This window comes from Hippocampus bargibanti, linkage group LG04 (assembly GCF_051943395.1).
Source record: "Hippocampus bargibanti isolate YZ-2025 linkage group LG04, ASM5194339v1, whole genome shotgun sequence".
In the NCBI taxonomy this organism is placed as follows: domain Eukaryota; kingdom Metazoa; phylum Chordata; class Actinopteri; order Syngnathiformes; family Syngnathidae; genus Hippocampus; species Hippocampus bargibanti.
In genome coordinates this window covers 3191348-3217724 of record NC_142737.1, presented here as the reverse complement: position 1 = coordinate 3217724, position 26377 = coordinate 3191348, and the positions used below count along the sequence as shown (strand labels likewise).

General features: G+C 37.1%; 2 protein-coding genes across 2 annotated transcripts in view; one reads left to right on the top strand and one right to left on the bottom strand.

Moving 5' to 3' along the window:
- Window positions 1-9682, bottom strand: part of erap1b (endoplasmic reticulum aminopeptidase 1b) — a 29513-nt gene extending 19831 nt beyond the window's left edge. Inside the window, exons 1-8 of the mRNA XM_088993577.1 lie at window positions 9622-9682; window positions 8247-8346; window positions 6767-7270; window positions 5479-5617; window positions 4187-4321; window positions 2679-2799; window positions 1390-1544; window positions 592-705 (exon numbers count right to left, since the gene is read on the bottom strand). Of these exons, the coding sequence (XP_088849703.1) occupies window positions 592-705; window positions 1390-1544; window positions 2679-2799; window positions 4187-4321; window positions 5479-5617; window positions 6767-7245 (1143 nt within the window). The 5' untranslated portion in view covers window positions 7246-7270; window positions 8247-8346; window positions 9622-9682. The remainder of the gene's footprint in view (window positions 1-591; window positions 706-1389; window positions 1545-2678; window positions 2800-4186; window positions 4322-5478; window positions 5618-6766; window positions 7271-8246; window positions 8347-9621) is intronic.
- Window positions 9683-11229: 1547 nt separating this feature from the next.
- naaladl1 (N-acetylated alpha-linked acidic dipeptidase like 1) lies at window positions 11230-26166 on the top strand. Its single transcript, XM_088993576.1, has 19 exons — window positions 11230-11556; window positions 13346-13518; window positions 13589-13710; window positions 13807-13926; window positions 15350-15542; window positions 15748-15841; window positions 16640-16744; window positions 18702-18787; window positions 19526-19645; window positions 19708-19793; window positions 19853-19916; window positions 20960-21027; window positions 21619-21710; window positions 21846-21939; window positions 23029-23110; window positions 24102-24275; window positions 24367-24454; window positions 24528-24614; window positions 25894-26166. The coding sequence occupies exons 1-19, from the start codon at window positions 11357-11359 to the stop codon at window positions 26069-26071; spliced, it is 2226 nt and encodes a 741-aa protein (XP_088849702.1). The 5' UTR covers window positions 11230-11356; the 3' UTR covers window positions 26072-26166.
- The last annotated feature ends 211 nt before the right edge of the window (window positions 26167-26377 follow it).

Below are 26377 nucleotides of genomic sequence, written 5' to 3'. Positions count from 1 at the left end.
AATAGATACATACATAAATAAATAAATGGATAAACAAATAAATAGATAAATAAATAAATCGATAAATAGATAAATATTGTAAATAGGTAGTTAGACAGACAGACAGACAGACAGACAGACAGACAGACAGACAGACAGACAGGCAGGCAGACAGATATATATAGATAGATACATAGATAGATAGACAGATAGGCAGTCAATGAGTTAAGCTAGGGTACTTTCATAGCAACCCCTCAATCGACAGTATCTCAAAAATAATAGCTAGCTAGATAACTCGATAGCTAGCTAACTATTATTTAGATACTGTCTGGCCGCATAACAGGAACTTTTTTTTCCACCCTCATGAAGAGTCAAAGCTTGCTAGCTAGATAGCTACCTACATAGCTAGTTAGATAGCTATTTAGATAGCTAGGTATATAGCTAACTAGATAGCTAGATAGATTGACAGCTCGATAGCTTGATAGTTAGATAGCTAGATAGCTAGCTAGCAAGCAAGATATCTAGATAGCTGGATAAAGAAATAAAGAAATAAAGATATAAAGAAATAAAGAAATAAAGAAATAAAAATCAATGACCGGAGCATGCTCTTACCGCTTGAAACTGCGGGTAAGTGGCGTTGACTGCAATAAACTCCATGAACTTGGCGAAACCCTCATTGAGCCACAAGTCGTTCCACCATTCCATCGTCACTAGATTGCCAAACCACTGTACACAGAACACAATAGAGATTCTCATGCAACAGGAAGGTACAATTTATCTTTTTGTGATTTAGTTCTCACTCTCTTTTTTACTTTTGTAAATGACAGTAAAGCATCGACAATCCACACAGGAAGGTTGGTCCGGTTGTTTCGGACATTATAAATGATTGGTGTTTTTCTGATCTACGTGACATCACTATCTGTTGGCTCTATATTAGCTATTTACTAGCTGGCTAGCTAGCTTTCTATCTGTGTATTTTAGTGACATTCAGTGTATTAGCTAACTAGCAACCAAGCTATCTAGCTAGCTAGCTATATGGCTATCAAGGTAACTAGCTATCTAGGGAGTTATCTGTTGACTATCTACTAGCTGGCTAGCTAGCTAGCTTTCTATCTGTGTGTTTTAGTGACATTCAGTGTATTAGCTAACTAACTATCTAGGTGGCTAGCAATCTAGCGAGCTATCTGTTGCCTATCTATTAGCTATCTACTAGCTGGCTAGCTAGTTTTCTATTTACTTGCGGGTTGAGTGAACTCTGGCGCGTGTGGCTGCCGTTGCTCACCCACAGAAGAACTTGTCCTGTGACTGTAAAGTGACCTTGAGAGTTTTGAAAGGCGCTTATAAATGAATTGTATTATTATTATTATTATTATTATTACATTGAGATTTTTTTTTTCTCGGCGCTCTTGCCTGGTGTGCGAGCTCGTGAGCGATAATCTTGGCGATGTGCACTTTATCTGTGATGGAGGATTTTTCAGGGTGGAAGAGAAGAGCCTCTTCCCTGTAGGTGGTCAGACCCCAGTTCTCCATCGCTCCCGACTGGAAATTGGGAATGGCAGCCAAGTCTGCCGGGTCCACAAACAGACATAGAAAGAAAATGCACAACCATTATGGCACGGGTGTCCACGTTAAGGCTCGGTCTGAACCAAAATTTCAAATTGTCGACTGTAAACCATAACAGCTAGCTATCTATTAGTTAGCTATTAGCTATCTAGCTGGCTCAATAGCTGTCTATTGGCGTCACTCTAAAGTGACCTTGAGAGTTTTGAAAGGCGCTTATAAATGAAATGTATTATTATTATTGCTCACTTAATAATAATAATAATAATAATAATAATACATTTAATTTCTAAGCGCCTTTCAAAACTCTCAAGGACACTTTACAGTCACAGGATATTTTTTCTGCGGGTGAGCAGCGGCAGCCACACACGCCAGCGTTCACTCAACCCGGAAGTAACATAAAGTTAAAAAAAAAAACAACAACTCAATAACAAATAATATGACACCACAAAGACACATTCTTTCATTCTTCAGCTCAAGTGCCAGGGTTTTTGTCATTTTCACACAAATTGCAGGACTCACATGAATATTGAGTTTTAGGACTACATAAACGTTCAATGCAGCGTAAGAAACCTTCTTTCATCAGAAAAATTGAGTTAATTCCTAAATTATATGGGTCTGGAGTTATCTGAGCTTGAAATGGGGGCGGCCGTACAAAATACAATACAATACAAACATATTGATTTATATAGCGCTTTAACAATAGCTGAAGCTGGGAAAAAAAAGCGCTAGCATGGGCAAAAGGCAAATGCTGCCCCCTTGTGGAAGGGAAAAACATTGCCAGAGGTCTGGCCAGCGCTTTATCAGGCACCTTCTCTGCAACAAAAATCTAAATCCGAACAAATTCGGGAATGGCAGTGAATGACTCATGAACAAAAACTCGTAAACATTCTTCTAACCTGATACGCACGTGAAAATAAACTACAAATAATCCAAATGCCTACTTCCTCATAAGGCCAATTATTATTATATATTTTTTTTTTATGGACGATTGTTGAATCCTAAAACGTGAACTATATTCGACCCGATCAAGTTTGAGGCCTGCGGGGTATAAACAACGTCACCGATTTGCATGTAAGACTTGAACGTTACGACATCTCACATTCCCACTGCCGTCAAATACCAAACAACGTGTTTACCCTGTTTGGGGAGTGGGTAAGGGATATTGAAGTAGTCGTCGTAAAAGTCGAGCAGTTTCACGGCGGCGTCCAGCGCGAAGTCCGTCTGGTTGATTTTCTCAGCCACGGCGTAGACGGAAATCTGGTGGCAAGAAGGAATTTCAGTTTTTACGCTACACGTTTATCCAGAAAGCTAAAGCTAACATTCGATGATGTAACTGAAACATGTAAATTGTAGTTATGGTTTCCTCTCGGGGTCCGTTATGAATGTGGGGTAGCCATTAGAATGTTTAGAATGCACGACAAATCAACTCATATACTGCCAGATGTGCAAAAATGTGTCCACTCTAGTGCCAGGGTTTTTGTCATTGTCACTCAAATTCCAGGATCCACAGAATATTGCGTTTTAGGACTAGATAAACATTTAATTCAGCGTAAGAAATCTGAGACTCTCTTTTTTCATTGGAAAATAAAACAGTTAATTCCTAAATTATATGAACCTGGAGTTATATGAGCTTGAAATGAGGGCGGGTGTCCAAAATACAATGCAATACATACATATTGATTTATAGAGCGCTTTAACAACAGCTGAAGATGTAACAAAGCGCTAACATGGACAAAAGGCAAAGCTGCCTTCTCATGGAAGTGAAAAACATTGTCAGAGGTCTGACCAGCACCTTATCGGCACCCAAGCATGAAAACCAAAACCCGAAGAAATTCAGAAATTGCGCTCTATGTCATATGAGCTTGAAATGAGGGCTTCTGTCCAAAATACAATGCAATTCCTCCATATTGGTTCAAATAATAATAATAATCTATGACTGCTTCATACAACAAAGATGGTGCAGAAAGTGCTTAAGATTTAATAATAATAATAATAACAATAATAATAATAATAATACATTTAATTTCTAAGCGCCTTTCAAAATTGTCAAGGACACTTTACAGTCACGGGATAAGAACTTTTTTTGTGTGTGAGGGTGAGCAGGGGCAGCCTTTCGCGCCAGCGTTCACTCTACCGGAAGTAACCCAGCAGCAAAGTTATGAAAGGAAGAGGAAAGGAAAGAAAGAAGTAGAAAAACAAAATAGAAAACACAGGAGCTCTATATCGTGCTTTAACAATAGCTGAAGCTGGAACAAAGCGCTAACATGGAAAAAAGGGAAATGCTACCACCTTGTGGAAGGGATAAAAACATTGCCAGAGGTTTGGCCAGCGCTTTATCGGCATCCACGCAAGAAAAAACAAAACCAAACTAATTCTGGAATGGCACTCTACGTCATATTTTCAATTCCCGAATACATTTGTGAATGGCAGTGAATGAGTTAATTCATAACTAGTTTTCAAACATTCAAAAATAATGACGGTTATTGTGACAATTTGACATTTTGTTAAGACTTTAGCAAGCACCATGGAAGTTTAATTTGCTTTCACGGGCCGAATAAAATGACGCGGCGGGCCAGATTTGGCCCCCGGGACCTTGGCTTTGACACCTTTGATTTGAATCATCCCGATAGAACCGGCACCTCACCTTGACGCCATGTTGGGTCATCTTACTGATGGAGTGGAAGTCAGATATGATGAAGGCCACCAAGTATGTGCTCATCTTGACCGTGGTGGCAAAATGATCCTCAAACACATTTCCGGGTAACGCCACTGTTTCTATCTATGAGGCAACGGATACAGAGGAAAACATATTGGATAGCGGCGGTGACAAAACTGGAGGAACAAGTAGTGTTAAGTAAATAAATAAATAAATAAATACATAAATTAATTAGTAAGTAAGTAAGTCAGTAAGTAAACTAAGTAAGTAAGTAAGCAAGAAAGAAAGTAAGAAAGTAAGAGAGTAAGTAAGAGAGTAAGTAAGTAAGAAAGTAAATAAGTAAGTAAGTAAGTATGTATGTAAGTAAGTATGTAAGTAAGTATGTAAGAAAGTAAGTATGTAAGAAAGTAAGAAAGTAAGAATGTAAGTAAGTCCGTACGTAAGCAGGTAAGTAAGCAAGTAAGTAAGCAAGAAAGTAAGCAAGTAAGTACGTAAGCAAGTAAGTAAGTAAGTAAGTATGTAAGTAAGTAAGTAAGCAAGAAAGTAAGTAAGAAAGTAAGAGAGCAAGTAAGAGAGTACGTAAGTAAGAAAGTAAATAAGTAAGTAAGTATGTATTTAAGTAAGTATGTAAGTATGTAAGTATGTAAGTAAGTAAGTATGTAAGAAAGTAAGAAAGTAAGAAAGTAAGTAAGTCCGTACGTAAGCAGGTAAGTAAGCAGGTAAGTAAGCAAGTAAGTAAGCAAGAAAGTAAGCAAGTAAGTAAGTAAGTAAGTAAGTAAGTAAGTAAATAAGTAAGTAAGTAAATAAGTAAGTAAGCAGGCAAGTAAGCAGGCAAGTAAGCAGGCAAGTAAGCAGGCAAGTAAGCAATTAAGTAAGCAAGTAAGTAAGCAATTAAGTAAGCAATTAAGTAAGCAAGTAAGTAAGCAGGTAAGTAAGCAAGTAAGTAAGCAGGTAAGCAAACAGGTAAGTAAACAGGTAAGTAAACAGGTAAGTAAGCAGGTAAGTAAGCAGGTAAGTAAGCAAGTAAGTAAGCAGGTAAGTAAGCAGGTAAGTAAGCAGGTAAGTAAGCAGGTAAGTAAGTAAGCAAGCAAGCACGTAAGTACGTCAGTAAGTAAATAAGACAGTGAACAAACAAACAAACAAATAAATAAATACATACATAAATAAATACATAAAAAACTTGAGGAACAAGTAGTGTTAAGGGAATAAATAAATACATAAATTAGTAAGTAAATAAACAAACAAACAACTAAATAAACAAACAAAAGAGTTGGGTGTACCTTGGGCATATTGGAGATGGCGATGTGTTGCGCATCGCGTATAATGGAGATGGTGAAATTGGCTTTGAAAGCGGGCTCGTCAAAACAGGGGAAGGCCGCTCGAGCAAACGTGGCTTCAAACTGCGTCGATGCAAGAGTCCTAATAGCGATGACAATTTTTTTTTAAAGCTCTTGCGGGAATTTATGTGCACAATACAACACTATACAAAACAGGTAACATCCGACTGACGACCGAGTTCCGTTCCGACCAAACGGTCGTAAGTCAAAATGGTCGTAAGTCGGAATACATTCAAAATGTTGAATTGAGACTCGGAGGCTAAATGAGTCTGTGCGAGAGTGAGATGCTGGCGAGCTGGCCAAAATTGTCGTACGCGTTGCCCGCCTGCTAGCGTGTTGCGGTGCCAGGCGTAGAATTACATTTTTAAAAATAGGGTCTGGAGGTCGTGGTCGTAAGTACGGGTGGTCATAAGTCGAGCCGGTCATAAGTCGGATGTTACCTGTATATATTGATTTATCTAGCGCTTTAACAACAGCTGAAGCTGGAACAAAACACTTAACATGGACAGCTATCATATATACAGTGATACCTTGGCTTACGAACTTAATTGGTTCCCAGACAGAGTGCATAAGGCGAAAAGTGTGTATACCAAAAATTAATTTCCCATAGGAAACCATTAAAATGAGAATAATCCGTTCCCATGTCCCCATAAAACAATTTTCTACTTTCTAATTTTCTATGCCTTAAAACTACACAAAATATACCTTATTTTATGTATGATAAATGTGCTATGGTATTAGAATTAAAGAAATAAACTATACTATATAATAAAGTCATTTTATTTACCTTTGTGATGGAATGGAGTGGCCGGTTTCATCAGCATTAAACACTTGATGAGGAACGTAGCCTTCTTCTTTCACCATTTTGAGGAATGATCCCTTGTAGGTGCTTTCTCTGCGATAATTTTACCTAGTTCCTCAACAATTGTGTTCTGTTTAGCTGGGTTGATAGCTTTTTGCATCAAGTGTACAGATGGCTTGTGCGGGTTATTTGTGGAGCCTGATTGATGAGAATTTTAACCTTGCAGTCTACACTCTGCCTTTCAAAGTTGAAACGAGTCCAAATTGCACGATAGTAAACCGATAGTAAACAAAGACAGGAGAACGCACCAGGGAGAAAACCCAGATCAAGTCGGGATCATGTACGCACAACATAATGGGACGACGATAACACACTCAAACATACAAAAAAAAAAAACATGAAAGAAAAAACAAATTAGCTTAGTCTTACCGTAGCTCCCCAGTACTAGTGCGGTAGCTGCTCTTATAAAAACCTTGGAAGCTGTCCGAGAGGTTTGCGGCAAATTCCATATAAACCTCGTAATCCTGCCCTTTGGGAATCACGTCGCGTGAAAGCAGGGCGAGCTGCTGGTAAACAGAATTCTCGATCACCTCGAGAGAACTCAACCCATCGGGCGTCTTGAGCTTTACGTTGTAAGTCTTTAACTGCTTTGCGTGTAAAATGATGGCTTTGGTGTCTTCGAGGATATCCAACTGGATGCGAACGACGCCGGTGAATTTCTGATGGGTCAGGTTGGGGTGAATGGACAGGTCGTAGTGCGTGGGTATGACCGTTTGGGGCAGTCTTATGTGAAGCCATGGGAACGGCTGAGCGCCGTTGATGTCGCGCCAGTTTAAATGTGGAAGTTGTGCCCCCAAAGCCTGGCTGAGGTAAAGAAAGACCACCAAGGAAAAAGGAGCCACTGACATGATGGTTGCTGAAACATGAACCCACCTGTTGAAATACAAATCAACCACAATCGCACAAGAAACGTTAATTATATCTTTTATTGTACTTTTTTTAGGATTGAAATGAGTCCAGTGATACCTCAGTCTACGAACCCCTTGGTTTACAAACTTTTCAGCTTACGAACGTTAAATTTATGAACATTTTTACCTTGGCATACAAACTATTTTTCGAGATACACACGGAGCTGCCACAATGAGTGATGTGCCGTTCGCGAACGAGCCCATTCGCCAAAAAGAAAATGCTGCCGACTTATTTTTGTCCTCTATTCCCCGCCCCAAGTCTCTAGTTAAAGCCACGTGATTGGTCCAGAACGCAGCAGTGAGGAGAGGTGGTTTAAACATTAAAGAGACAGACAGACTACAGTGGGAGAATTTCAAATTTGATAATTCAAAGGCAGAGTGTAGACTGCAAGGTTACAATATCCCATCAATCAGGATCCACAAACAACCCGCACAAGCCATCTGTACACTTAGATATCAACCCAGCTAAACAGAACATAATTGATGAGGAACTAGGTAAAATTATCGCAGAGAAAGAACCTACAAGGGATCATTCCTCAAGATGGTGAAAGAAGAAGGTTACGTTCCTCATCAAGTGTTTGATGCTGAGGAAACCGGCCACTCTGTTCCATCAAGCCATCAACGACCATCACAAAGGTAAATAAAACAACTTTATTATACAGTACAGTTTATTTCTTTAATTATAATACCATAGCACTTTTATTATACATAACATAAGGTATATTTTGTGTAGTTTTAAGGCGTAGAAAATTAGAAAGTCAAAAATTAGGTTTTATGGGGACCTCTGAACGCATTATTCTCATTTTAATGGTTTCCTATGGGAAATTATTTTTTGGGATACACACTTTTCGCCTTACACACTCTGTCTGGGAACCAATTAAGTTCGTAAGCCAACGTATCACTGTCTATGACCGAGTGAGTAATGTTTTTTTTTCACTTACCTGACGTTAAAATGAGGTTGTTTTCAGGAATGTGTGTCTCAAAACCGGTCAGGGTGTTGTCGATCCTGTAGGTCCAATAAGGCTCCAGGGCCCTTCGACCCTTAAAACAATTGTAAAAAGCAAATGAATCAATGGATTTAAACAAGGAACATGTTTAAAAAACTAAACTAAACAAAAACAGCCATAGAAACACCAAAAACACAATAATAATAATAATAATAACAATAATAATAATAATAATAAATTATGTTTATAAGAACCTTTCAAAACTCTCAAGGACACTTTAGAGTCACTGGATAAGTTGCAAAAGTAATTTCAAAATTCAATAAACAAAGAAAAATCGGATTCCATCAATTTCACTTTATTATTGTTATTATTATTCATAATAACAATAATAATAATACATCAAATTTCTAAGCATCTTTCAAAACTTTCAAGGACACTTTCAAGGACACTTTCCAGTGTCCATTTTTTGTCTGCGGGAGAGCAGCGGCAGCCATTCGCCGTTTAATAATAATAACACATTTCATTTATGAGCGCCTTTCAAAACTCTCAAGGACACTTTACAGTCACTTTTTTTTTTTTTGAGCGGGTGAGCAGCGGCAGCCATTCGCGCTAGCGTTTATAGAGCAATTAAAGAAATATGCACGGTCTCCCTAAAAAGTTTGAAAATACACCCTTTATTGGGTGTTCCGCCTTATACACCAGAAAATACGGTAATCTGCTTTCCACAAAAAAAATATTGTTTACCGTTTACAGAGCAATGAAAGAAATATGCACGGTCTTCCTAAAAAGTTTGAAAATACACCATTCATTGGAGGTTGCGCCTTATACTCCAGTGCAACTTATACACCAGAAAATATGGTAAATACATAATTCAAAACAGGAATAAATACATAAATACTCAATTTTATTATCAGCTACAAATGATTTGTGCATTGATAATAATAACGAAAGTGGTGTTCTCGATGTTTTCATCAACGAAGTCATTCAAAAAATGAGTTTGAAATCCATATCTAATTTTAGAACGATCGTCCCACCGTCACTGATTTTAAATTTCCTCGTTCCTTGTGTCTGTTATCGAGTCGCAAGTTGCAGTGGCATAAAATGTGAACAATTTTAAAACATATAGAAATAAAAATAAAAAGATTAACGCAAGTTTGTATGCAGGTTAGTTTCACTCACGGTAATAAGATTTAAAAAAAAAATAATAGATAAACGTAAACTATTTCCGCATATATTTAGGGTTCCGCATTAAAACGAATAAACCGTTGTCAAATGTAACTTATAAGGTTCTAAAACGCAAATATTTGTTTATTTTCTATTTCGCGATATTAAGATAAAGTTAAATCTGAGTCAAAACAGGTGTGTTTACCTTTTCGATTTGGACGGAGCCCCTCCACTGACTGGAGGTAGAACGAGTGACTGAAAGCGAATGGGCTGGCACGGCAAATGCATGCTGGGAAATTTCAACTTGTCCTTCTTTATTTTAATATCACCAAAACCGTCTTCAAAGAGCAGCCAAAATTTATAATAAATTGTCAAAATAATTGTTGTTTTAAATCATATATTGTGTCACTCTTTGATAGCGCGGGGTGTTTTATTTTTGTTTGTTTGGTAATGTAATTCTCATTGTCACCAGAGGGAGCAGTAGAGGTACAAGTACAGGTACTCTGTTAGAGTAGAAGTAGAAAAAAACATCTCGAAGTACTGTACAGGTATTGAAAATTAAATTTTTCAAAAATAGTACAAAAACATGTAAATAAGATATCAAATTATGTAATTAAGATTTAGAGTACATAAAAATTAACGTTTTAATAGAATACACGTTTCTCTTTGAAAAACAATACTGTTTATATTGTTCTTGAAATTACAGTGAGGTTTTATGGCCATTCCCTTTTTCCTAATATATTAAGTTGTACAAAGAATGTTTTGATTCGATAAAAATAATATTGATTTTTTTTTTTTGCTATGACGTCGCTCAGAATTTCAGAATCAGAAAACCTTTATTCGTCCCACAATGGGGAAAGTTGCAGTCCATAGCAGCAATTTCAAAGGGGATGGGTTGGGGGGGTTGAAAGGATATAACAAGATAATAAATAAATAAATAAATAATGTATGAATATGTTAATTTATGAAATTTGCCTGGGAGACATAAAAGCATTGTTCGTCAACGATATTTGGCTTGAAAAACGATACCATTTACTATTATGTATCAGTTGGTGTAAAACTCCACTACATAGACTAAAACAAAAAGTTTGTAATCGTCTTTTAAAACCATAGTTTAGTGACGTCATTATTTGTCACGTAATTGATGTTTTTTTTCAATGTCGCCGCAATCAAGAGTGTCACTCAAAACGATGTGAGCTCGTTTCTCATAAAGTTACATCAAAATCAAAGTTATTATTTTTTTATGTTACGGTTATGTTTTTATGCTAAAGTTGTTCTGGGCTAGTTTATCAATTAAAAAAGTTAGCATGTATGATCGAGCAAAAATATTTGATATGCACGCAAATATTAAAAGATGAGTAGTTAAATCTATATTGTGGCACACGTTTATTTATTTGCGTATTTGTTTATTTGACAATAAAGCTGACTTACTTTTTTTGCCGGATTGCAGGGAAAGGAAAATTATGCTATGCAATATCATTGATTATCACAAGAGGGCAACATCGCTCCGGTAAAAAAAATAATGCACATTTCAAAGGGGCAGCAGATTTTGACCTGTTGGTTATTTAGAATACCAGTTTTGGTAATTCTGAGGTTATTTAAGATAGATTCAACGTGTCAATAAAGTTTTTTTTTCATAATTTCCTCTACATTTTACAGTGTGGAAACTAATGGTGCACATGGAGAGGAGTTTTAAACGAGGCAAAACGCAATAAAAATAAAAGCTTACACCTAAATGACAACACACAGTCATATCCCCGGAAGGATAAAGTCCATTCCATCTTTAAACACCAGTGCAACTGTTATCGTGAGCATATGGGCCAGTGTCATCAGATCGCTACTGTTGAACGGATCATTTGGGACGATGCAAATGTTTTTAATCAGCATTCATCACTAAGAGCTCAATTAAATTGAACAAATTTAAGACCTAAAAAAAAAACATGATAAAAACAGTGTTGGTTGGGATTTTGTGCGCTGCAGTTGCGCTGACTGTTGGAATCCTGATCGGACACTACAGCATCGATAAAAGTAGCGAGCCTGTACCAAACTGGATGAAGGATGTGTCCAAGGACATGGATGAGAACCTGCTTGAGGAACTTTTGTCCCAGGTGGACAACATCCGCATTCAGGAAAACCTCAGGTCAGTTCATCAAAGCTTGCAAAGCCTTCTCTGCTGGCCTAAAATATCTGAATCACAGACTTATGTGAATTATAGCTTCCTTTCATTACTTTCTCCCTGTTGCGCTGCTTCCTGATGTGTGTTTTCATATTTAAGCATTCAACCAATCACATTTCAGCCATCATTCCGTTAGCAGGGTCAGAAAATAACCTGGACGCCTTCACAATCAGTTCTGCAGGCCCAGTCTGATGTGTCCAGTATGATATGTCCATCAAACTGTTGCTCTAAAGGACAACCGACGTCCTCAGACAAGTTGTGTACATAATTTGTAAAATCACTTCAAATGACTTCTACAGAGCGTATTTTACAAAGATTCCACCGCATATAGCTATATTTTACATTTTAAGACTCGCGCTGAATATTCAGGACGTGACGTCACTAAAGGACCGCCCCCTGACCGTAAAAAAAGATGCATTGTAGCGGTCCTTCCATCACGTCAATGTATTTTGCTGTACTTGTCTGGTCTGAAAACCTTGTGTTGCACCCAAAAGCTGACAGAAGAGGGCGTCCAAGCTCCATGGAAGGAATTTATCAGAATAAATTCGGGAATGGCAGTGAATGAGTTAAGAAAAGTCGGTCAGTTATTTCCTGGCTAATGGTACCCTCTAGAGGACTTGTAGTAAATAACACCACACTTTTTTTTGTGTGGATCGATTCCGACATAGCACTACTGAAGGCCTAGCGATGAAGTCCACCGGCCGCCACTGGTTCAGAGTGATGTGACTTGGAAAAACTTGAGTACATGATGCCAGTGTGCGAATAGAAAAACAAACAGGAAAGGTGAAGGGCAACCCTGCGGCCACGGAAATAGGATTGAAATCCGCGTGATTACCAATATCTAGCTAGTTACCTCGCTGGCTATCTATTAGCTATCTGGCTGGCTATCTATCTATCTATTTGCGAATAGATATCCAGCTAGATAGCTATAGCTATCTAGCTAGCTGAGAGAATGGCGCTTACATTTTGTATGTATTTTTTATTATTATTATTATGGTCATTGTGATTATTATAATGGTTGTTATGATTATTATGATTACCACCTGGCTGGCTATCTATTTGCTATCTATTAGCTATCTGGCTGGCTCGCTAGCTATCTAGCTGGCTAGCTAGCTACTAAATATTCATTAGCTAGCGAGCTAGCTTTCTATCTATTTGAGTTACTTACAGGTTGAGTGAACGCTGGCGTGTGTGGTTGCCGCTGCTCACCCGCAGAAAAAAATATCATTTGACTGTAAAGTGTCCTTGAGAGTTTTGAAAGGCGCTCATAAATGAAATGGATTATTATTATTATTATTATTATTATTATCTAGCTAGCTGTTTAGCTGGCTATCTATTAGCTATCTAGCTTGCTGTCTATCTGGCCATCTATTAGCTATCTAGCTTGCTGTCTATCTGGCGATATATTAGCTATATATCTATCTAGCTAGTTGTCTAGCTGGCTATCTATTAGCTATTTATTGTCTATCTATTAGCTCGCTTTCTACCTATTTGAGCTACTTCTGGGTTGAGTGAACGCTGATCCTGTGACTGAAATGTGACCTTGAGAGTTTTGAAAGGCGCCTATAAATGAAATCTATTATTATTATTATTATGAGGAGAAGATTATTACTATTATTACGATTATTATTATTATTATTATTATTATTATTATTATTATTATTATTATTATCTTTGTATTCACTAAAAGCTTTTGAGCCCATCATAGCAAATTCATCTGGAGAGGAAAAAATGGTTATGTTCAACTCTACAGAGAATTGAGCAAAACTCCTCACATGGCCACCACAGTCGGAGACGAGCAAACGGTGCAGTTGATGCTAAACAGATGGAAGGATCCTCAAACGGGTCTGGACCAGGCATGGAGGGAAGAATACATGGTCTACTTGTCCTTTCCCGATCCCGAAAGGCCCAACAAGGTCACTGTTGGTAAGCTAGAATCCAAACCAAACGACAAACTCACTACAGGATCTCATTTCATCCATTTTTTTTCTTCTAGTTAACCCCTCAAACACCGTGTTGCACACGGTCAGAGAGAAAGAAAAAGCTTATACTCCGGATCAGGAAGATCCTGCTGTCGTTCAACCCTACGCTGCGTATTCTCCTGCGGGGCAAGTACAGGTACAACTGATCAATATATAACCAAGGATTTACAGACATGCAGTGAAAGGTCGCAAATGCGAAATAAAACTGTATTGTATTGTCTTGTATTCTAAGGGCAAACTTGTGTATGCCAATTACGGAACGGTACATGACTACCAGTTGCTGAACCAGACGATGAACCTCAAAGATACAATCGCCATCGCAAAATATGGCGGCACTGGGAGAGCAGATATCGTGAGTGGGATTATTTTATCCTAGTTTGATTTACTGGATACTAGAAATCTGCTTTTTACAAGAGTGAAGTGGATGAAAAGGTTTCTCCAGCTGTCATTTGTACTTTTTAAGTGTCGGACATTTCGCTCCACATCCGAAAAGCCGCGTCAACGAACTAAAATTTTGCTGGTAGCTCTGGCCCTATATACTGTATAATGTCCAGAGGTAGCTGTGGCAGACCTCTACTTTGATAGAGTGAAGTGGCTAATTAGCATTGCTATTCAATAAAATCCACTATACATCTATCTCTTTCGCTTGCTCTCTCTAAAAAGTTGGAGATATTGATGTATATAGATGTGCAATTAATTAATCAGGTTGTAATTAATCGATCAAATGAGATCATTTACTGGCATTCATGAATTCATTTGAGAATTTAAAAGCATGACATGGAGCGCCATTCCCGAATTTGTTTGGGTTTTGGGTTTTCTTGCAAGGGGTGTCGATAAAGCGCTGGTCAGACCTCTGGCAATGTTTTTCCCTTTCCAAAAGGGAGCAGCATTTGCCTTTTGTCCATGCAAGTGCTTTGTTACTGCTTCTGATGTTGTTTAAGCCCTATATAAATGTGTCGTGATGTTCGTTCGCGAACGAGCCCGTTTTCCTTAAAGAAAATGGCAGCCGGCTTGTTTTGGTCCTCTATTCCCTGCCTCGAGTCTTCGGTTAAAGCCACGTGATTGGTCAAGAACACAGCAGTGAGGGGAGGTGGTTTAAACATTAAAGAGACAGGCAGACGACAGAGAGAGAGTGACAAAATGGATAGAAAACAGTGACATTTGGACTCGTTTCAACTTTGATAGTTCAAAGGCAGAGTGTAGACTGCAAGGTTAAAATTCCCATCAATCAGACTCAATTTGAAATGAAAAGACAAGGGAACCAGCTAATGATGTTTCTAGTGTGTCCGCTTGCATCCGTTGCTATTGCAATACCACAACTTCCAAGATGTACAACCCAGAGCTCCTTGAGACACTTTATGCAAAAAATCTATCCATTCCATCAAGGCTGGGAAAATTAGAAAGTAGAAAGTAGAAAATTATGTTTTATGGGGACCTGGGAACGGATTATCCACATTTTAATGGTTTCCTATGGGAAATTATTTTTTGGGATAAATACTTTTTCCCTTACACACTCTGTCTAGGAACCAATTAAGTTCATAAGTCAATGTATCACTGTATAAGGTCAATCATCAAGTTTCCCTACTTGTAAAGTACAGTAAAGTCTCGTTATATCGATATCGGATATATCGATAGTCCCGGTTCTATCGATACTATTTCTATGCACGCACGGAGAAAATTACATGCAAACAGGGTCGGATATATCGATATTTTTTCGGACTCCCTTGAATATCGATATAACGAGACTTTACTGTACTTTAACATGTGTCATCCAGGCCATCAACGCGGCCCCCTACGGTATCCGAGGCGTGCTCGTCTACACGGACCCGTTGGACATAAACGACGGCTTAATGTCGGACTACAACGAAACATATCCGCATTCCTGGTACATGCCGCCTTCGGGCACGGAGAGAGGCTCGTTTGCCACGCATTATGGCGACCCGCTGACGCCATTTTTGGCTGCCAAAGGTAAGCACGGGCGGGGGAGGGGGGGAGATAACGAATAAAGTAGCAACGTTATTTTATCTTTTTATTGCTCGTGTTTTATTGTTCTTTTTTTTGTCCTGATAAGGTACCTCGTGATTTAGATTTTTTTTACAACAGGCAGTATCCAAAGTGCACAATGATAAAACATTTCAAAGGATGTTCATACCGCTCTTCCGCCATTTTGTAGAAAAAACGTACAGAATTCCAGAGAAGGACATCACCGGGATTCCTCCCATTCCCATTCAACCCATCGGCTATGAGGATGCCTACAAATTAATCTGGTTTGTGTACACGTTCCCTCCGGGCAGACGTTATTTCAGGCACTGGCTTACACATACATACACATACATCCTGATTTATATAGCGCTTTCACAACCGCAGAAGCTGTAACAACGTACAGTGAGACCACGGTTTACGAACCTTTTTACGAACTTTTCGGCTTACGAACGTTACATTTATGAAAATGTTACCTTGGCAGATGAACTATTTTTCGGGATACACACGGAGCTACCACAATGAGTGATGTGTCGTTCGCGAACGAGCCCCTTCTCCTCACAATAAAATGGTGGCTACACAAGTCATCTGTACACTTGATGCAAAAAGCTGTCAAACCAGCTAAACTGGTCACAATTGATGAAGAACTAGATACAATTATCACAGAGAAAGCACCTACAAGGGCTCATTCCTCAATATGGTGAAAGAAGAAGGCTACGTTCCTCATCAAGTGTTTAATGCTGAGGAAACCGGCCACTCCATTCCATCAAGCCATCAACGACCATCACAAAGGTAAATAAAATGACTTTATTGTATAGTACCGTTTATTTCTTTAATCATAATACTATAGAACATTTGTTATACATAAAATAAGGTATATTTTGTGTAGTTTTAAGGCTTAGAAAGTAGAAAAATTATGTTTTATGGGGACCTGGGAACGGATTATTCTCATTTTAATGGTTTCCTATGGGAAATTAATTTTCGGGATACACACTTTTCGCCTTACACACTCTGTTTGGGAACCAATTAAGTTCGTAAGCCAAGGTCCCACTGTATTTAACTAAACATAATAATGAACGTTTCAGCGAGCTGGGTGGAGGGAAAGCTCCAGTGGAATGGCAAGGAGCTCTTAACTGCACATACAACATTGGCGGTCCAGGTTTTCGACCCTCTTCTGGTTTCAATAACAGGTATGCAGATTTACAAGAGTCTTAGTTGGCGAGAGCTACCATAATTTCCAGTGTATAAGGCGCACCAAAAAGCCTTTATTTTATTGAAAAGATGACCTTATACAGGCTTATAGTTTGAAAGACTTTTTCCAGACATTTTTTTCATTAAATGTTTGAATGGAATAACATAATATGAATAAATACAATAGAAAACAAAATAAAGAAAGCAAAATAACTCACTAAAGATAACAAAATAAATCACCAAATAAATAAAGAAATGCATAAACAAACAAATACTAATACAGTAGATAAATAAAATACAGATAACAATAAATAAATAAATAAAAAAATAAAAAAATAATCAAATAAATAAATAAATAAATAAATAAATACATAAATACATAAATAAATACATAAATAAATACATAAATACATAAATAAGACCGGTATATAGAGATTAAAAAATTGACATGCATTCTGTTTTTCTTTTTTTTACGATATAACAAGGGAAGTTGACCAGGGACAAAAATGGTCACAAAATAAATAAATAAATACTAAGACAGTAAATAAATAAAATGCAGATAACATAATAATAAATAAATAAATAAATAAATAAATAAATAAGAGCGGGATATTGAGATTAAAAAATTGACATACATTCTGTTTTTGTTTTTTTTTTACGATATAACAAGGAAATTGACCAGGGACAAAAATGTTCACAAAAAATAAATTGAAAAATAAATAAATAAATGAATAAATAAATAAATAAATAAATAAATAAATAAATAAGACCGGAATATTGAGATTAAAAAATTGACATGCATTCTCTTTTTGTTTTTTTACTATATAACAAGGAAACTTGGCCAGGGACAAAAATGGTCACAGAAAATAAATAGTAAAATGAAGAAATAAATAAAAGACAGTGCATAAATAAAACGCAGATAACAAAAATAAATAACCAACATAAATAAATACATAAATAAATAATTAAGACAGTACATAAATAAAATGCTGGTAACAAAAATAAATAACCAACATAAATAAATAAATACATTAGACTACATGAGATTAAAAAAATTGACATGCATTCTGTTTTTGTTGTTTTACTATATACAGTAAAGTCTCGTTATATCGATATTCAAGGGAGTCCGAAAAAATATCGATATAACCGGGACCATCGATCCAATTTTCTCTGTGCGTGCATATAAATAGTATCGATATAATCGGGACTATCGATATATCCGATATCGATATAACGAGACTTTACTGTATAACATGGAAACTTGGCCAGGGACAAAAATGGTCACAAAAAATAAATACAAAAATAAATACATAAATACATTGAAAGATAAATACATAAATCGAACAATAAAATACAGAAATACAAGGATGAAAAAAATAGAAAGATAAATAAATAAATACAAAAATACATAAAGACCGGCACATTGTGTATTATGTCAACAAGAAATTGATATTAAAAAATTGACATGCATTTTTTTTTAGTATATAACAAGAAAAACCAGGGATAAAAATGGTCACAAATACATAAATACAAAAATAAATAAATAAATACACGGATGAATACATAGAAAGATAAATACATAAATAAATATCCCAAGAATCCAAAGTGGCGCCCAACAGATTTTTTTTGTGAGAAAATTACCGTATTTTCTACACTATAAGGCGCTAATTAGTATAATATTTTCAAACAGTTTTCAGTTTTTATACAGGGCGCACCGCATTATAAGGTGCATAGAATATAGATGACAATAGTGGCTGTTAATTGCTTTATGGATCCACAAGATGGAGCCATGCTAATGAGAATCCAATAGAATACAGTTTTATGGCTATGGAGCTTTCACAACCGCTACAGTTGGAACAAATCGCTTTACAGAACATTTCAAAGACATATTGATCGAAAAATCTGAAAATATAGGACACAGAGAACTTTTTGTCAGGCAAATGTCCTATTTTGCAGTGATGTAAAGCTGGACATTTTCAACTATGGCCAGGTGAAGAACTCCGCTAATGTGATGGGAGTCATCAGGGGCAGCGTAGAGCCTGGTGAGTCCATCCCAAATCGTTTTTTTTTTAATAATAATAATAATAATAATAATAATAATAATAATAATAATACATTTCATTTGTAAGCACCTTTCAAAACTCTCAAGGTCACTTTACAGTCACAGGATAAGTTCTTTCTGTGGGTGAGCAGTGGCTAGCTAAGCTAGATAGCCAGCCAGATAGTTATATAGCTAATTGATAGCTAGCTAAATAGCTAGCTCGTCAGCTAGATAGCTAATAGATAGCTAGTTGGCTGGCTATCTGTTAGCCATCTATCCAGCTGGATGGCTATCTATTAGCTATCTAGTTGGCTATCTCTTAGCTATCTATCCAGCTACTTAGCTATCGATTAGCTGGCTATCTATTAGCTATCTATGCAGCTAGCTAGCAAGCTATATAACTATCTGGCTGGATGGCAATCTACAGGCTATCTATCCAGCTAACTATCTATTAGATATCTATTGGCTAGCTAGTTGGCTTGCTATCTGTTAGCTATGTATTAGCTGGCTATCTGGCCATCCGTTAGGTATTTATCCAGCTGGTGGCTATCTATTAGCTATCTAGCTGGCTAGTTGGCTATCTGTCAGTTATCTATCCTGCTAGTCAGCTATCCACTAACCGGCTAGCTGGTTAGCTGGCCATCCACCAGCTATCCATTAGCATCTATTTTATTACTATTTTATTTTGTGCATACTGTGAAGGAATCCTTGGTGCATAATTGTCCGTCGTCCTCCACAGACCGTTACGTGATCTACGGAAACCACAGGGACAGTTGGGTCCACGGCGCCATCGACCCAGGCACCGGGACGGCCGTCATGCTGGAGCTGACGCGTGTGCTCGGCAAAGCGCTCAAACAAGGTGAGGAGGAAGCTTCGAAACTCCTCTTTAAAACGCTGAGATTTTGTTTATTTGCGCCACAGGTCAATGGAGGCCTCGTCGCTCCATTATATTTGCAAGCTGGGGGGCCGAGGAGTTTGGGCTCATTGGGTCGAGTGAATACACCGAGGTAATAATTTGACTTATGTCAGACAAAATGGGAACGTTTATTTTTGGTTTCTATTGCAGCAATATCTCACCAAGCTCAGTGAACGCACCGTGGCTTATATCAACGTGGATATTGCCGTTCAAGGTAAGAAGCTTGAGTGGAAATGAAATTGGCGCGTTGGCCTCCCATCACCTATCATATTAGTCATTTGGAGTGACCTTTAGGGTCTGTTGAGAAAAAACAGGCGAGCAGCAACACAGTTTTGGTAAGACTTTGACTAAAAATTAAACATTAAAAATTAAAAATTAAAATTTAAAAATTAAAAATTAAAAAAAAAAATTAAAAATTAAAAATTTAAAATTTAAAATTAAAAATTAAAAATTTAAAATAATGAAGACAACAAAAATGAATAACCAAATAAATAGCAAAATAGATAAATGGTTGAACAAATAAAATATACTAAATAAATAACAAAATAAATAAATAAATACATAAATAAATAATGATAACCAAAAATAAATAACCAAATAAATAGCCGAATTAATGCATAAATAAATAAATAAATAAATAAATGATTGAACAGCTACATAAATACATAAACAATAAAATAAAAATAAATACATATAATATAGATAAATAACCTAATTAATAAATAGCCAAATAAATAAATAAATTAGCGAACAAATGAACGAATGAATAAATGAATGAATAAATAGTAGAAGTAGATAACAAAAATAAATAACAGAATAAATAAATGCATGAATAAATGTGTAAATGTGTAAATAAATAAATAGACAACAAAAATAAATAAACAAATTAATACATAGCCAAATAAATAAATAAATGCACAAATAAGTAAATGATGAGTGAACGAATAAATGAATGAATAAAAAATAGATAACAAAAATAAAGAACAAAATATATAAATAAAGGAATAAACAAATAAATAAATAATTAAGAACGGCATATTGTGTATTTTGTCAACAAGAAATTGAAATTCAAAAACTGGCATGCATTTTGTTTTAAACTATATAACAAGGAAATTTGACCAGTGACAAAAATGGTCACTTTTTATAGTTAACACAAAAAGTTTTTTTTGCACTTTAGAACATCTTTGCATTCACTTACCCGCGGGCAAAGTTGCAACGTTAGCTCACTAGCATTGTTCATCTTTTCCTCATCCTCAGGCAACGTTTCTCTCCGAGCATCAGGAATGCCATCGCTGCAGAACGTCATCTTCAAAGCAGCCAAGCAGGTCCGAGCTCCCTCGCAGGTCACCTGGCGTAGTCAAGCGTAGTCGATTCAAATCCACAAGAAAGTTTGGACGGGAAACGCAAAAATTGTTGTATATAATTTTGAGATATTAGCGATTCCGTTTTCGTCATTAAATATTGGCACTAATGTTAATTATAACTAATATCGCTACTCGTAAAAAGTCGACCATCGAGAAAACAAGTCCGTGCGAAAAGTCTCGAGAAGAAACAAAATTTCCGAGAAGAAACGTTCCGATCATGCGGAATTTTATTTAGAAATCAGTTAAATGAAACATTTTACCGTGTTTTTTTTTCGCCGTAATATTATTCAAATTTGTTTTATAATACATCGTAAGAACACAAATTTAAAATATTTTTTTGTGTGCTGTGGACAACTTCTGTTTTTTTTTTCTAAATAAGTAATGAAAAACGGAGCAGGTTGACAGGTATGAATGTAGATCGTGTGGCTTTGTCGAATATGTGGTTAAAGGAGGGAAGAGTTGCCAAAAGCCGAGTGAAAGGATTTAAATCGACAACAACGACACAAATCTGATGGTTTTGATTGATTTAAGCGTTTTTTTTTTGTCGGACAGGTCAAGGCTCCTGGAGTGGATTCGATGTCCATGTATGACAAGTGGATCCGCTATGCTAACAGAACAAGCCCGGTCTACGGACTCATTCCCACGTTCGGATCTATTTTTTTGTCATTATAAATTATATGGATGTCAAATATTATTTTTCGTTGACCTATGATATTCAATATTTTTGTATTTAAAAAAAAATGCCATCTCAGGTGAATGTATTGTTGTTTCTGTGACAGAATGGGGTACTTGACAGGAGCCGGAAGCGATTACGCCGCTTTCGTGCACTACCTTGGAATCACTTCCTTGGACATTTCACACACTTTTGACAGGGTTTGAACAATTCTTCTATCAATTAACTCATTTATTTATTTTATTTATTCGGGAATTGAAAAATCTGACGTAGAGAGCCATGCCCGAATTTGCTTGGGTTTTGTTTTTTTTCTTGCTGGGGTGCCAATAAATAAGAAAATAATAATCATAATAATAATACTCTCAAGGTCACTTTACAGTCATAGGATCAGTTTCTCTGTGGGTGAGCAGCGGCAGCCACATACGCCAACGTTCACTCAACCCGGACTAACTCAAATAGATAGAAAGTTAGCTAGCTAGCTAATAGATAACTAATGGATAGCTAGCTAGCTTACAGATAGCTTATACATAGCAAATGTATAGCTAGCTACATAGCCAGCTAGATCGCTAGCTAGGTAGCCAGATAGCCAGCTAGATAGCTCAAGTGAGCAACATAATGTAACAAGACCAGAAAGCACCCATTGTACACTTTCTGATCAACATTATTAATATCAGACCAATTTTTTGACCAAATGTTATGTTGCTCTATTTGGGCGATATCATTTCATACAGCATATTGATTGTGATGAGGAATCATTCCACACCTCATTTTAGAAAAATTTCCCAGGCTACTGACTGGTAAAGCGCTGGCAGAGACCTCTCGCAATGTTTATTGTTTTGTATTGTATTGTATTGTATGTATTGTATTGTTTGTATTTTGTACAGCCACCCTCATTTCAAGCTCAGATAACTCCAGACCCATTAGGAATTAACTCTGTTACAGCTTCAGCTGTTGTTTAAGCGCTATATAAATGAATATGTATGTATTGTATTGTATTTTGGACAGCTGCCCCCATTTCAAGCTCAGATAACTCCAGATAACAACTTAGGAATTAACTCTTTTTTTTACTGATGAAAGAAGACTGTTTAAGGTTTCTTACGCTGCATTGAATGTTTATGTCGTCCTAAAAAAAATCAATATTCTGTGGGTCCTGGAATTTGTGTGACAATGACAAAAACCCTGGCACGGGAGTGGACACATTTTTTTGTCTGGCAGGGAATGAGTTAAATTTAGCTATCTATAAATGTCATGCACTTCTATTTAATTCACATCAATTATTTTCTTTCCAGACTAAAACAAGAGCTCGCATTTACCCGGCGTATCACACCGCCTACGACACATTCGACTATACCGCCAAGTTCATTGATCCTGGTGAGTGAAATCAATTCATGTATTTTCCTTTGGATTAGATTTACCTTTATTAGTCTCGCAGTGGACATTCTATTCACGTAACATTTCCCCCCAAAAAAAAAATAAATCAAGATGATTTACACAGCTCAGCAATGCGATACAATAAAATTCTGCCATTTACGGTCGGTGTGGGGCGGTCCTTACTCGTCAAATAATAATAATAATAATAATACTTTTCATTCATAAGCACCAAACTCTCAAGGTCACTTTACAGTCACAGGATGTTTTTTTCTGTGGGTGAGCAGCGGCAGCCATATGCTCCAGCGTTCACTCAACCCAGAAGTAACTCAACCCGGAAGTAACTCAAATGGATAACAAGCTAGCTAGCTAGCAAATAGATAGCTATTAGCTAGTGAATAGATAGCTAATAGCTATCGAATAGATATCTAATACCATAGCGAATAGATAGCTAGCAAATAGATAGCTAATACCTAGAGAATAGATAGCTAATACCTAGAGAATAGATAGCTAACACCATAGCGAATAGATAGCAAATAGAAAGCTAATAGATAGCTAATAGCTAGCGAATAGATAGCTAATACCTAGAGAATAGATATCTAATACCATAGCGAATAGATAGCTAATAGCTAGCAAATAGATAGCTAATAGCTAGCAAATAGATAGCTAATACCTATAGAATAGATAGCTAATACCATCGCGAATAGATAGCTAATAGATAGCTAATGATAGCTAATAGATATTTATTTGAACCCAACAGGGATGTATCTGGGAAATTTTAAAAATGGCCGCAATGAACCAAAATGGCCACAATGAACCAAAATGGCCACAATGAACCAAAATGGCCGCAATGAAACAAAATGGCCACAATGAACCAAAATGGCCATCAGTTTTTTTATGTATTTATTTTTATTAAACTGGGATTTTTGAGGCATTTTGGAGGGTCAACTCAGGATAAACAAGATGACCAAATCTGCCCTACGTTCCTCCGAAGGGTTCCACATCCACCAGGCCGTCGCCAAAACCGCCGGGAGCGTTCTGGTGCAACTGGCCGACAGTCTGGTGTTGCCGCTAAATTGTAGCGATTACGCAGAGAGTCTGGAGGACTACCTTCGCGTTGCTTTGCTGATGTATGAAGACCAGCTCCTCGCTATGAATATCTCCATGGGTAAGGAATGGCGCGGCCAATTCAAAATGTTCTCAAAAAGGCTGTTTTGATTTCTTATAAATATTGATATGGCATTTCCATCTCTTTCCAGAGCCAATCAAAGAAGCGGTGGCCAACTTTCGCAGTGCATCGACACACTTGGACCGAGTCATTCGAAGCTCCGATCTGGCAAATGAAACGTAATTGTCGTCCACGCACATACGCGGACACGCATTTGCCATATGTGAAGGCAACCATCGTATCTTCTTTCAGGCCACTGAAGGTACGAAAGATTAATGATCAGCTCATGCTGCTGGATCGAGCGTTTTTGAACCCCGTGGGATCGCCAAGTCAATACAGGTATGCAAGGGAGGGATGGGAGGGAGGGAGGAAAAAAGGAAGGAAGGAAAAAGGAAAGGAAGAAAAGAAGGATGGAAGGAAGGAGTGAGTAAGGAAGGAACGAATGGAAGGAAGGAACAAATGGAAGAAAGAAGGAAGGCAGTGAGCAAGTGAGCAAGGGAGGAAAAAGGTAAGGAAGGGAGGAAAAAAGTAAAGAAAGAAAGAAAGATAAAAAGAGGAAAGAAAGAAAGAAAGAAAAAGAAAGAAAGAAAGAAAAAGAAAGAAAGAAAGAAAGAGAAAAAGAGAAAGAAAGAAAGAAAGAAAGAAAGAAAGAAAGAAAGAAAGAAAGAAAGAAAGAAAGAGAAAAAGAGAAAGATAAAAAGAGGAAAGAAAGAAAGAAAGAAAGAAAGAAAGAGAAAAAGAGAAAGATAAAAAGTGGAAAGAAAGAAAGAAAGAAAGAAAAAGAGAAAGATAAAAAGAGGAAAGAAAGAAAGAAAGAAAGAGAGAAAGATAAAAAGAGGAAAGAAAGAAAGAAAGAAAGAAAGATAAAAAGAGGAAAGAAAGAAAGAAAGAAAGAAAGAAAGAAAGAGAGAAAGATAAACAGAAAGAAAGATAAAAAGAGAAAAGAAAGAAAGAGAAAGAGAAAAGGAAAGAAAGAAAAAAGAAAGAAAGAAAAAAGAAAGAAAGAAAAAGGAAGGAACGAAGGAACAAGGAAGGAAGGAAGGAATGAGCAAGGGAGGGAGGGAGGAAAGAAAGAAAGAAAGAAAGATAAAAAGAGGAAAGAAAGAAAGAAAAAGAGAAAGAGAAAAAGAGAAAAGAAAGATGAAAAGAGAAAAGAAAGATAAAAAGAAAGAAAGAAAGAAAAAAGAAAGAAAAAGGAAGGAACGAAGGAACAAGGAAGGAAGGAAGGAATGAGCAAGGGAGGGAAGAAAGAAAGAAAGAAAGAAAGAAAGAAAGAAAGAAAGAAAGAAAGAAAGAAAGAAAGAAAAGAAAGAAAGACAAAAAGAGAAAAGAAAGAGAAAAGAAAGAAAGAAAGGAAGGAATGAGCAAGGGAATGAAAGGAAAAAGGAAGAAAGCAAGAGGGGAAGGAATGAGCAAGGGAGGGAGGGAGGATTGAATGGAGGAAAGAAGGGAGGGCGGCAGAAGGTAGTTGGAGAAGGAAAGAAGGAAGGAAGAGGGAAGGAAGGAATGGAGGAAAGAAGGGAGATAAGAAGGAAGGAAGGAAGGGCCATCATGCCTGCCGCATGTCTTGGGAATCCCTCCAGCTGTCCATCAAGTCATTGTCATGAATTGACTCCAGACACGTGATATGGGCGCCACTCCAAGTGACCCTTCGCACCTTCCCCGCTTTGAGCCTCACTTACTCTCGAGCGATGTCGTCGGGGACCCCCAGCGCGTGGGCCCAAATGCATCTCGTCGTGTCAATCATCAGCCAAGCCATCCAAGGCGCCGCCCACTTGCTGCATGATGTCATATAGATCACAACAAACAACAACAACAACAAATAACTTGATTTATCTTTTTTTTTAATGAGGCAAATCTTTTGATGATAACACTTTTGATGCATATTAAATATTGCTAATGGGTGCGTGGATACATATGCACCAGCGTACCCAAAATAAATACAACGAATGTATGGAAGTCGTTGTCAACTCTTGAAGCTGCGCCAATCTTCGCTACTCTTGGCGGAAGATAAAGAATATGCGCATGCAGGTATTGTGACATCTCTCTATGCGCTGCTCCGTCGTTCAGATTCAAAAGGAAATAATTCAGGATTTTTGTTG